This window comes from Scleropages formosus, chromosome 13 (assembly GCF_900964775.1).
Source record: "Scleropages formosus chromosome 13, fSclFor1.1, whole genome shotgun sequence".
Lineage (NCBI taxonomy): Eukaryota > Metazoa > Chordata > Actinopteri > Osteoglossiformes > Osteoglossidae > Scleropages > Scleropages formosus.
This window is the reverse complement of record NC_041818.1, coordinates 16322945-16334768: the sequence shown is the minus strand read 5'-3', so window position 1 is coordinate 16334768 and position 11824 is coordinate 16322945. Positions and strand designations below refer to the sequence as shown.

General features: G+C 41.6%; 3 protein-coding genes across 4 annotated transcripts; 1 reads left to right on the top strand and 2 right to left on the bottom strand.

The window, feature by feature from the left end:
• Positions 1 to 617: 617 nt before the first annotated feature.
• Positions 618 to 3498, bottom strand: LOC114912101 (cyclin-I-like). The gene is made up of 5 exons (XM_029257234.1): positions 3175 to 3498; positions 2279 to 2439; positions 1995 to 2129; positions 1087 to 1161; positions 618 to 807 (listed from the first exon to the last, which is right to left on the bottom strand). Exons 2-5 carry the CDS (start codon positions 2387 to 2389, stop codon positions 631 to 633), a joined length of 498 nt encoding a protein of 165 aa, XP_029113067.1. The 5' UTR covers positions 2390 to 2439; positions 3175 to 3498; the 3' UTR covers positions 618 to 630.
• A 2373-nt stretch (positions 3499 to 5871) lies between these two features.
• ccng1 (cyclin G1) lies at positions 5872 to 8525 on the top strand. The gene is made up of 6 exons (XM_018756518.1): positions 5872 to 6120; positions 6749 to 7012; positions 7161 to 7414; positions 7518 to 7596; positions 7948 to 8046; positions 8260 to 8525. The coding sequence occupies exons 2-6, from the start codon at positions 6749 to 6751 to the stop codon at positions 8449 to 8451; spliced, it is 888 nt and encodes a 295-aa protein (XP_018612034.1). The 5' UTR covers positions 5872 to 6120; the 3' UTR covers positions 8452 to 8525.
• A 577-nt stretch (positions 8526 to 9102) lies between these two features.
• nudcd2 (NudC domain containing 2) lies at positions 9103 to 11552 on the bottom strand. 2 transcript variants are annotated; one of them, XM_018756519.2, is made up of 5 exons: positions 11203 to 11552; positions 10640 to 10678; positions 10513 to 10561; positions 9889 to 10040; positions 9103 to 9615 (listed from the first exon to the last, which is right to left on the bottom strand). In XM_018756519.2, the coding sequence occupies exons 1-5, from the start codon at positions 11389 to 11391 to the stop codon at positions 9532 to 9534; spliced, it is 513 nt and encodes a 170-aa protein (XP_018612035.1). In that variant the 5' UTR covers positions 11392 to 11552; the 3' UTR covers positions 9103 to 9531. The 2 variants fall into 2 exon arrangements, with proteins under 2 accessions (XP_018612035.1, XP_018612036.1); XM_018756520.2 differs by lacking the exon at positions 10640 to 10678.
• Positions 11553 to 11824: the final 272 nt, after the last annotated feature.

Sequence of the window (11824 nt, the reverse complement as noted above, 5' to 3'; positions counted from 1 at the left end):
CTATCGTTTCAATGCAGTATTGCTTTGACAGCTGCGCAAGGTCAGTGGTTCAGATGATCAAGCTGTGCAAGTGTTTTAAATTGAAGGAGTTTTGTTAAAGAATAATTTGTTTTACTTTTAAAACCGGCTTACAGACTTCTCAGTTTAAATAGAAGCAGAAAATGTGTTTACATGTTTAGTAGTGTGAAAACACTCAAATGCTGGACTGATATGAGATTTTGTCCTAGACAGGGGAAAAAGAAACTCAGGATTTACCACCCAAGTCCACACCTTGACTTGTACAGTTAAGAGTCAGTCTATTTAGAAATTACCCTAATTATTAAGGACAAAAAAATGAGTACTTAAAATTAAGGGAATATACATTTTACTTATGAATGTGTCTACATGTATTTGGCATACACTTAATAGTTAAGTGCCTTGGCCATAAATGCATAATTCTGAACTCCCAACATTTTGTGACAGCTTTAAAAGAGCTGGTGAAAAAAGAGAGGTCAGAAGTCAGAATAATTGCTTTTAGGCTGTCAAAAACATTCCTTTTTAGGTGCCAAATTCAATGGATGCAAAACATCATGGACCAATACTCCATTTGCAAGACAAATGTTACATTGTTTTTTCCAAAGCGTTTCAGAGTCAGTGGAAAGTAAAAGAGGTACACCTGCTACTTACAATATGGACAAAGTCAACTGCTGTTGCAGAGTAAAGGTCCCAGTGGAGTTTAGCTAGTATGATCCTCTCCATGCGAACAATCTCTGCTGTTGAACAATTACACGCACTCTGCACTGCAACGTCCTTCACAGACACAATCACCTAACAACAAAGTGAAACAATAAAATGCAGCTTTATTTAACCTGTGTCTTGTAATGTAATAAACATATTTTTGAATGCATTCAATTGTTTGACTTTTTTTTTTTTTTTTTTTAAATGATGGGTGCTTTGTGATGGCAAATTATTAATGACACTGGAAGACACAAATCCTAATAAAATGTATACTTCACTAATGGCTAAAGTGTCTTAAACATTGACAGCCCATGAACATATATTGATGTAAAATAGTTTTAGTCATTCATAAGAAAGCTAGGCAATTACCTCATCCTCTTCATTGACTTTGGCAGCAAGGATCAGAGATGTAATGGCTATGCATCGAAGATATTTGGGCTGTGTCTGTGACAGAACAAGCAGAATTTTGAAAAAGGTTTACCCTTGTATATCTGTGACTAGCATTTAAGGTAACACCAATACAGACAGTCTTCAGCTTATGATTGGATTCCATTCCAGTGACCTCGGTGTAAGTAAATGTCATCTTAAATCACAAACCTCTTTACACATTATCATACAAATATTTATATATCCTGATGATTTAACACACATTAATGCCATGTTGTATCATAGGGCTTTGTTATAATTTTTCACTAATTTCACACATTTTTCATGTTACTATAATACTAATATAGAATAACAGTATAAATACAGTGAGGTATTACACACACTTTCGAGATGGACTGTTATTTTCACTTTCATTTTCTGTTTTTTCTTTTCACTTTTTCTGCATCACCAGAATACTGACACAAGTAACTTCAATGGAATCACAAATGAAATGTTCTGTAAGTGAAACATTTTTGTCACTAAAACACAACCACTAACAGACACCCTGACCAAGTCAATAAGAAATATGGTGACTCGTGAACAGCGGTCCTCCGAAATAAAACATTTACATTTATCTGACGCTTTTCTCCAAAGCGACTTAGAGTTATTCACCCATTTATACAGCTGGGTAATTTTACCAGAGCAATTTATAGTAAGTACCTTGCTCACAGGCACTACAATGGAGGTGGGCATCAAATCTGCAACCTTTAGGTCCAAAGACAGCAGCTCTAACCACTACACCACCAGCTGTTCAATATAAGCATTTGGACGGCACAGCCACTGTAAGCCTCGGCAATCGTAAGTAGCGCGTGTCGTAAGTCGGGGACTACTGTTGCGTATTTTCTGTTTACCTTTACTGATGCCAGGAGCCTGTTCAAAATGCTTACTGCAAGGGCAAACGTTTGTGGACAAAAGGAAAAAGTCTGGCTCAGTCTCCCTAGCCATAAAATCACCTCCTCTTGCTGGCACGCCAAAATATCTGTGCCCTGGAGAAGGAAGAGGGCGAGAGGGGAGAAAGAAAGGGAGAAAAAAAACAAATAAATAAAACACACACACACAGACTCAGAGCAGAGATGAATCCCGGCGAAGCGACACACGCGCTGGGCTCAGAGCACGAGCGCTGAGCGCAGCTCACCTGAATGGAGCCGTTCTTGAAGACGGGTGCTTTCCAGAGACGCGCCTCTCGAGCCAAGGCGTCCGCGAGCCGCCCCGCGAGCCGCCCGTCCGCAGGTCCCGGGCACCTCATGACGAGCTGCTCGGGGGCGGCCAGCTTTCCCTGGGGGGTCCGCACACCTGCTGCGGGGGGGGGGGAGAAACAATACAATGCTCCACTGTTTCAGGAAGGTGCACTTTACTACACAGCAGCAGTTTACCCTTTAGGTACAGTATCTTCTGAAGTAAAACTGAAAGTTCATAAGACACTGGACTGGTGGATTAGTCCGGGAACTTCCTCCATTTGTTTACATCAGTTACTATAGCATACGTATGTATAGGGCTTTTTGTGTGCGCGCGTTAAGCAATTATTCTAACTAAAAGCACGAACTCATCAGGACCTCTCAGTCATATAAAATTAAAATAATGTAATCCATGTCACTAAAAATGTACAAAATGACTCGGTTCCAAAGAACTATTTTTTTTTAGTTCTGACAGTGAAATACAACGGGAAGCACCTTTCTATTTAGACTGACTACAAAAAAAATTAGAAGAACAAGAACAAAAAAAAAAAAAAAAAATAGTTTACTTCACACAAATCGACACCGAAATAAAAAAAAAAAAATACATTAAAACATTACACACACATTCACAAGCTGATCATACCAGCTGTTCCTGGTTACCGCAGCGCAACAGTGTCGTCAGAAGAGGAACAAAACCTTCAGAACAACTGAGCAGCTCATCTCTCAACGCGCGTTTTATTCTCTGTTCGCGTGAACACGGATATCCTTACAGTAATATTTCTTCGGAGCCATGTAAACAAACCCGGGCTGGCAGAAGTGCTGCGGTGTCAAAACACACGCCAAGTAAGAGCCTTACCACTCCGTTTGCAAAAAGACGAGACTCCTCCGAGACAAAGAGCATTGGTCTTCTCAGTTTTTCTACCTTCGCTGCTCCATTTCCACGCAAGACAACAACAAAAACAACACTAAACACCAGCTTCTTGATGGCTTATGGATTGAGTATTTCGTTGTGTGTAGCAATACGAAAAAAAAAAAACAACCCCGTATAAATAAGTACTAAATGACAAAGCGCGAAGTCATATCGGAACGATATACGCTGTAATAAAACACAGTAAGAGCAGACGAGACACTGATGCGAAATGGAAATGTACCCTCACTGCCTGTATGTGCAGTGTTTTTAAACGGCCCTGGCTCCGCCCACTGTGTCGTCACTGCGCTGCGAAGGTCGCGTGCCGCACGTACAGGGATGCTGATGTGTGTCAGTGGGTCAGACGGGCTTTACGGAGGTACCGGAGGTAGCGAGCGGGCTGTCTGCCAGCAGGACATACTGCATATCAATTTGGTTTATTGTTTTTAACGTTTATTTAGCAGTACCCTTTGTCCAAGGCGACTTATAATGTTAGATTATCGACTTCACAGTTATTTATGCTCGGTATTCTTACTATATAAAAATTCAAGGTAATTAATTACCTTACTCAAGTGTGCTCCCCCCCCACACACACACACACACACACACACACACTGTGTGAACCACTTCTCCCATGCAGGGTCACAGGGAGCCAGAGCCTAACCTGGCTACACAGGAGGGGGAGGGGACACACCCAGGACAGGACAGGACACCAGTCCATCACACAGCACCCCCAGGGGGGCTTGAACCCCAGACCCACCGGAGAGCAGGACCTGGTTCAACCCATGTGCCACCACACCCCCTGTCTTCCAGCAAGAGTGAAATATTATTACAAGGTGACATCCCTTGCTCCTCTACCGTATGTTTCGTCAGTAAAAGTTGCTACGAATTTCATTTTGACAAGTATTTTTTGTTCAATGGCAACGTTACTTTAACTCTATCTTGTGCCATATTACAGCCATCAGACGAGAATAATGGTAATATTCTGCTTTTGGCTGCATATCTATGCCCCTGACTGAGAGAAAATTAAGATGGCCTAATATTGATTCATGTGTTTCATGTATCTGTTGCGTAACACAGCCTGAGGCAGTGGGTGTTTGGTAATATTACACACCCAAACACTGTCACAGCAGTACCATCTTACATCAGCAGTTAAAAAATTGTAATATGTAAATCAATACATAAGTAACATGTAAATGAATACATGTAAATGTTCATATTTTAATTCAGTGTACAAAAGCAATAGCACGTAGCAGAAAATATTATTTTAAATAATAATGTATTTTAAATGTCATATTTAGCATACATTGTTTGCTTCATAGTATCGCTCCTTACTTATCCTTAGATTGAAACTGATCAGTGATGAAGAAGGGCAAGCGCTGTATGAAGTTGTACAGTAAAATCCATTTTACTTTTGTTTAAACTGTCTGCAATAATGTTTTGGTGCCAAGACAAATTATGAAATTAATGGCACAGTGGCAGCACCAGTGCCTTGCTGTTCCTGGACTCAGGGTTCAGATGTGTATTTGATTCTCGACGAGGCAGTCTGAAGTTCGCACGTTCTCCCTGTGTTCATGTGGGATTTCGCTGTCTGCTCTGGTTTCCTCCCACGGTCTCAAGATGTGTGTTTCAGGTGAACTGGGGAATCTATATTGACTGTAGTGTTTGTGTGTGTAACTTAATGTGTGTGTGATCGCCTAGTGATGGATAATGGTGCAACTAAATTTCCCTTGATGTATTGCTGTACTTATATTGATCATAGTACATAGTACAGTACAGCATATCCACCACCATAAATCACCTTGGACTAATAACAGCATAACGTTTCTTTGCAGAAAAGTGTCTGCTAAAAGAATAAATAAAATTTAATTCATCTTCTAGTCTATTTCAAAGTAGAGACCTACATAAGTGTATTTTTTTTTTTTAAATTGCTATAACCGCTTGTTCCAAGGAGGGTCGCAGTGAGCCGCAGCCTACCCGGCAACACAGGGCGCAAGGCTGAAAGAGGAGGGGACACACCCTGGACAGGCCACCACTCTGCCACAAGGCACCCCAAGCAGGACTCGAACCCCAGACCCACCACACAGCAGGCACAGGCCAAACCACCACACCCACCTACTCATTTTGAGAAATATAATAAAAAGTGGAATCAGTGTGTTTTGTCAACAAATAACAAATCACTGTTTATCATGCACAATAACCTTGTCCACAGCTGTGGTCAGTTATTAAAATGTACAGATTTACCTGGCACAGAATAGGCCTACAGTTTAGGTTAAGAAATACAAAGTGTTAAGTAAAGTATCACAGCTCTGAAAGAAAAGCTTGGATGCCCGGAGGTTAGGCAGGACGATATTTGGTTGTTTTGGGGAACCCTGAAGTAGTTCCCACACAAAGGAGACTGTCCTACTGGGACAGCTCTCGCCGGCGTCTTTTGTGGACGTATGACTGGGTCACGTGACCGCCCATTCGCCCTCGTCCTTTCGTACCACACAGAACCTTCTTGATTCAGCTTCGGAGGGCGGAGCATTTAGAGTGATTTATAGGTTTTCAGCCAATGATGTTTCAAGGAAAGAGAGCGTGTTTGTAGAGCGACCAATCATATCTTCTGGTACTCAGAGTGAGAGAAGGTATTTATTGGAAGGGGCGCTGGGAGAACGTTCTCTGTACGCCAAGGGTACGGGGTGTGCAAAGGGAGGGGATTTAAAAGGATTGCTTAAACCTGAAGTTCATACTTACTTTTATTTTATTTTTTTTTCTCGTTTTATGTCATTTTATTTTGTCTGTCGCTATTTATAGCTTTATTACAGTATCGCTGCACGAGGACGGTGATTCTTCAGTTGAAAACATAAATTTATAATATTTTCCTTCCGATGCAGTTGTAATAGACAAGCCAAGGTGAGTACGTTTATGACACAAATTCATTTTAACGTGTTTTCGACGTTTTACTGTGAGCTCTTCAGCAGGAAGCGCTTTATTAGTTATGCGCCTGTGTCAGTCAGTGGCTAGCCTAGATTTGACAAAACAAAAAAACGTCCTCGATCTGCTGCTGACAAGCCCGTCTTGTTGTAAACGCCGCTAAAAATTACTTTTAAAACTATTTAAATTTTACGTTTAAAAGCAAATGAGTAATTGAAACACAACCGCATGAATGTTTAGTTTGCTGAGAAAACGGGCGACTTCAGTGCTTCGCCCACCGAGCTGTGGTGCTGTTCGCTCAGTCAGTCAGGAGGGACATGTCGCGGCATGTCGGCCTGCTGCTGCCTGCTCTCTCTCTGTGGCCCTGACACTAACTTAAAACAACTGCTCAGAGCGAAGGTTAATAAATGCAGTTTTTAAAAACGTGGTGTTTTTCCAAGGGTTAATTGACTGAATTTTTTTTTTTAACTGAAAGCTATTGGATCATGTGTTTTAGGAAGGTGGAGAAGAATGGAGCCTTGGAGTCTCCTCTCCTCCTGGACATCATATCACTCCTTGTTTTGATGCAGAGGCTTAATTTTGGTGGTGATCTTATTCCTGCTTCCAGATGATTGACACGGTGACAGGAGAGGCCTGTGTGCCCTTCGCCATCCAGCTCAAGGCCCTTCTGGAGCAGGAGAGCCGGTACCAACCTAAGCTGAGTGGCCTCCGGATCCTCGAATGTGCCCATGACAATGGTCTGAGGATGACTGCGAAATTGCGGGACTTTGCAGTGAAAGACCTGCTTTCGCTGACCCGCTTCTTCGGCTTCAGTTCTGAGACATTCTCCCTTGCTGTGAATCTACTGGACCGATTCCTTGCCATAATGAAGGTACAGTACAACCGCCCGGGTGGGGGTGGGACTGAATCTGAAATTCCGCATTCTTACGAATTGTGGTGTATTATGAGTGACTAAGCCTTCTGTATAATGAGTCATGTAGATGTTTAATATTAATGAGCACAACTACTTAATTCTACAGATTCAGCCGAAGCACCTGTCCTGTGTTGGACTGTGCTGTTTTTACATTGCTGTGAAGTCTTCAGAGGAAGAGAGAAATGTTCCTCTGGCTGGAGACCTGATACGAATCAGCCAGAACCGCTTTACAGTGTCTGACATGATGCGTATGGAGAAGATCATCTTGGAGAAGTTGTACTGGAAGGTTAAGGCCCCAACAGCTCTGCACTTCCTTCGACTCTACCACTCCTACATATGCGAGCTGCTGGTTGCCAATGAGTAAGAATTTCAGTAATTTAATCAATGCTTGCCACTTTTGCTCAATTGTGAGCAGAGTCCTACTTTGTTTGTAAATGGTAGTAACAAATACAATTGTTCCTAGGAAACCTGCTTTTAATGTTGAGCGGCTAGAAGCACAACTGAAAGCCTGCCACTGTTCCTTTGGATTTTCTAAAGTAAAGGTAATATACTCCACCTTTTTTTAGCAACCTTACAAAGGAGTTGTCTTCTGTAAACTAATTGGGTACCAAAATGATCAGTTGGGATTGAGTAGTAAACCATATCAGTAGTGACTTGAGTTTTGGCATTTTAGTCTTTATAAGCAGTAAAATTTGCATACTAGAATTATTTTTGGTTGTGGAAAGTTCATAATCAGTTATGAAAGCCTTTACTGCACTTATGGAAGTGGCAGTTCCTTCGATTTTAAAAGTATGCAATTAGTTTTGACCACAGGTAATTCTGTAATGCAGGAAAATAGTTGTGATTTTAAATAAAAGGTTGGTAAGCTGAATTTGTATTAACTATTTTTACAGCCCTCTCTGCTTGCTCTGGCCATTCTGGCATTAGAAACGCAGGAGCAACAGCTGCATGAAATGGCTGAAGTGCTGCAGTCTCTCCAGCAGCATTCCAATGTAAGTGTCTACTTTCCAGTTGGCTCCATTACCAGATGTGCCTCTTAGCTGGCTAAGGCCAGCTGAAGCTGTAATAGGACTTATGGCTGAAATAAGCTGTCCATTAGAAATGTTATACAAGAATTGCGTAACACTAACAATAGATTCTTATGTTCCATGCTGCAGCTTGTGTCCTTGTTCCATTCTTTGCTGATGAATGGCTTTCCTTTTCAGATAAAGGATGGTGATCTGTTTTGTGTGAGGGAACTGGTTGCAAAGTGCCTGGCTGAGTATTCTTCCACCAAGTGCTCCAGACCAACTGGCCAAAAATTGCGATGGATCATCTCTGGCAGGACAGCTAGACAACTGAAACACAGCTACTACAAAATTGCACACCTTCCAACTATCCCAGAAGCCACCTGCTAAGGAAATAGTGGCTAGAATACATAGCACTGAAATTGCATGGCTTTCCTGAGTGCAGTAGACAGAAATCAACCCCAGGATCTCTTTACATCATTTTCAGGTAAAATATTTACTTTCAGAGGAAAAACAAAGTTGTCCAAAATGTTCAGCCTAGTCACTATTTTGACCAGTCTCTTGCCCTTATGCTGCCCCCCTTTTCCCCTTCCCCTTAACTGGATAAGGTTTGTATGTTCTTGGTTGAATCAGCGCCACGATTCTTCAGTAGGCTCTGGCACTGGTGATGGTTTTAAGCAATGAAGTATTGTACCACCTAGGTCCTCAGTCCACTATGTGGAAGAGGAGGGAGCAGGGTTTTGTGATTTAGTATAAAATGAAACCAAGAAATCGGGCCCAAAACCCTTAACTCCCATCCTAGGTTGTTAAACTATCCTAATGCACACTCCTACCCAAGGTGACTATTTCTTTGTAACGCAGATGCTACAAACAAGCTGTGGCATATTCAGTGCTCAAGAACACATCCACTGTATGACAATGTGAATTAGAAAATGTAGCCTTAGAACACCAGTGGTCACCTGGCTGACAATTTACAACAATCTTGTAGTGCAGCCAAATTGAACTTGAATTTAAAATTGTGGATGCTAAAAATTCTTAATGTGATTGTTCTTGCACTGAAATATTCCACTTAAACTCTTGATGCTGGAGTGTCTTACTAGTGCCCAAGAGTTGTCAGCACACCTAGTTTGTTAAAGCTTTCAAAAAAGTCTGGGAACTAGGTTTGTAGTAAAAAAAAAAAAAAGTTCTGCTGTGAAAAGTTACCTTTCAATAAAACTTTATTGAAATGCAAACACTGCCCTTGTATTTTATATCAATATCAACATGCTTTCAAACATTCCCCTTTTTCCCAGTTTTTTTAAACTTTAGCAGAGGGCTTATTGCAAGGTCTTCTGCCATCATTCCTCAGTGAATGTCCAGTGCTTTTGTCAAGCATGTGCTCTGGACTGCAGTAGGCTGCCAGAAAGTCCATGTTGCCAGTCCCACACCAGGCACAACTGGAAACCCTGGTGCTTGGTAGTCTGACGCCATTTACTTTTGCAAATTGGAGAAGTCTGGTCCACCACCAGCAAAATTCCCAGAAATTTCAGCACCACTGAAGTCAAATCCAGGATTCTGTAAAAGCACAGTAATTTGACACACATTCTCAACTAAGGCTTAATACCTTAAGCTTTGTGTGGACAGGGTATGTACAATATAAGTTTTGCATTACTACTAACTGTGATGCAAACATGTATCAACGTACTTTGACAAAATCTAAGAACCTGGAAAAAGCTCACCCTATTTAATATGCAACTGAATGTGTCACATAAATAGTAAACCTAAACTCCTTGCATAATGTATAAAATGGGACAAACCACACTGTCAATCACTTGTAGCTATGGTTACCTCTCTCTGGAACCTCTCCAGAGTCAGTTTTCTCTGCATTTGGTCTTGAACCCAGGGGTCGGCACAGTACTCCCCTTCCAGCAGAGAAAGCCAACAATTCCCAGCCTCCCGGTTTGTCTTCATCAGTATGATCCGAACAAGCTTCTTATCCTCTGGATGGACAAGCATGAAAGGGACAATATGCAATATTTTGTCTTGACAAATATGAGTGAAATCAAATGAAGCTCATTATATACTGAAGCAATATTTTACATACAGGTGCAGCTAGAAAAAGCATTTCAATATTTTACATCAGTTCAGTAAGGGAGGTTCTACAAGGTATTAAATGTAAGGGTTTCTGTGCTTCTTTCCAACAGTGACCTTCATTACTTAAACCATTTGTTCAATAAAGATAAGGAAATGCAAAAAGTCATGAGTTGTTTGTTAGATAAAATCACATTCCAGGGACTATTCATGGAGAAACCCAGATATTCCAAAGGGTTCACTAACATTTTTTGTAATTATTATGTAGCAGAAATATGTTAATGACCAAAGTGATTAAACTAAATGCTGATTTTACCTCACTGTTACATAAACAAGAACTGTAACGGCAAAAGCAAGGTTTGCTTTTCAGTGCCAGCTCACCCAAAGTCCAAGTTCCTTCGTCAGAAACAGTGGTACCAAAGAGCTTTCCCTAAAACGAGAAACATTCGCAAGTGAGTCCTTCACCTTCCCCTGCGTCTTCACCTCGCTGGCCTTCTCACTTCCACACCTCAGGGTTCTGCGTCCGTCTTTTGCATAAGGCTCCCCACTATTATGTGAAAGAAAATAGATATCTGCATCAAAAACAGGAGAATTTTTTTTTTTTTTCTCTTTTCTCCATAGTCTAGAATCAAACTGCTTCATAAAGCCAAACCCCTCTCAGGTGTTTCCAGATGTTTCCAGACAATTCCCAACAGGGGCCACAGGCCAACACACACCCACTACAGAAACAAGGGTGCAGATAAACTTAAATTTAGAGGTTTATACATTTATTAATGCAGTTTAGCATGAAGGCCGGGGTTGTTTTGGGTAAGACATTACAATTAAATTTACGCTAAAGATTTAACAAAACCACTGACTGACTGACTGACTGACCAGGACACCGATCCAGATACTCTTCACAGTTATGACAATGCAATTAAAATGCATTTAAATACCAACAACAATACCACTGACGCTTCAAATAATAATAATAAAAAAAATCTTTGTCAGAAATGTTCACACGCCTAGCAGCGTCTGTCTGCGTGTAGGAAGATGACCGCGGCCCAATCCTGCAGCGCAGGCCGAGCCCACCTTGATGAGCTGCTGTCCTTTCACACTCAGCTCGATGTGTCTGCTCTCCAGGTTGCACTTAATGTCTCTGGCCGCCGTCCCCGGGGGGACGTTCACCTCGACGAAAACCTCCTCCATGGTCTGGTACCAGGAGCCCCACGGCGTCCTACAGGGCACCACTCCGCTCCTCTCCTCGAAATGCACCGACATGGCTGGCTGCCTGCACACAAGCTACACTCTTTTCTCCGATCCGCTGCGGATACACTTACTTCAGCTACCTGCTGAATGATCTCTGTTACTTAAATGAATCCACGTTAAATCAGAGTTTTGTCGCATGCCATGCTGGGCCTGTTGGTCGGTGCGCGCATGATAATGCTGGTAAGGACGTCGGCAAACATTACACGATCAGGTAGCGTTGATGAGCGTCATTCAATCGTTACGCAGAAATCTTACTGCAATAACACTGGACGTTGATACGGACAGCAACTCCTCTAGTCCGAAAGGGGTTTTGCTGAACAGTAACTGCTTTCAGAAATCTCAGTTTAGTGATTATGTATAAATATTATTATTAATATTATATAATATTACACTAATATTGTACATTCCAGGTGTACTTGCTCAAGAGTATTTGAAATTATTAAAC

Excerpts from the sequence above, each read along its gene's own strand:
- LOC114912101 (XM_029257234.1), bottom strand. The coding sequence starts at position 2,389 with ATGAGGTGCCCGGGACCTGCGGACGGGCGGCTCGCGGGGCGGCTCGCG. Across the intron at positions 2,130-2,278 it reads TCAAGAACGGCTCCATTCAG|GGCACAGATATTTTGGCGTG; the intron begins GTGAGCTGCGCT and ends TTCCTTCTCCAG. Across the intron at positions 808-1,086 it reads AAGTCAATGAAGAGGATGAG|GTGATTGTGTCTGTGAAGGA; the intron begins GTAATTGCCTAG and ends CTTTGTTGTTAG.
- ccng1 (XM_018756518.1), top strand. The coding sequence starts at position 6,749 with ATGATTGACACGGTGACAGGAGAGGCCTGTGTGCCCTTCGCCATCCAG. Across the intron at positions 7,415-7,517 it reads GAGCTGCTGGTTGCCAATGA|GAAACCTGCTTTTAATGTTG; the intron begins GTAAGAATTTCA and ends AATTGTTCCTAG. Across the intron at positions 7,597-7,947 it reads TTGGATTTTCTAAAGTAAAG|CCCTCTCTGCTTGCTCTGGC; the intron begins GTAATATACTCC and ends CTATTTTTACAG.
- nudcd2 (XM_018756519.2), bottom strand. The coding sequence starts at position 11,391 with ATGTCGGTGCATTTCGAGGAGAGGAGCGGAGTGGTGCCCTGTAGGACG. Across the intron at positions 10,679-11,202 it reads AAGGACAGCAGCTCATCAAG|TGGGGAGCCTTATGCAAAAG; the intron begins GTGGGCTCGGCC and ends TTCACATAATAG. Across the intron at positions 10,041-10,512 it reads CGAAGGAACTTGGACTTTGG|AGGATAAGAAGCTTGTTCGG; the intron begins GTGAGCTGGCAC and ends TTGTCCATCCAG.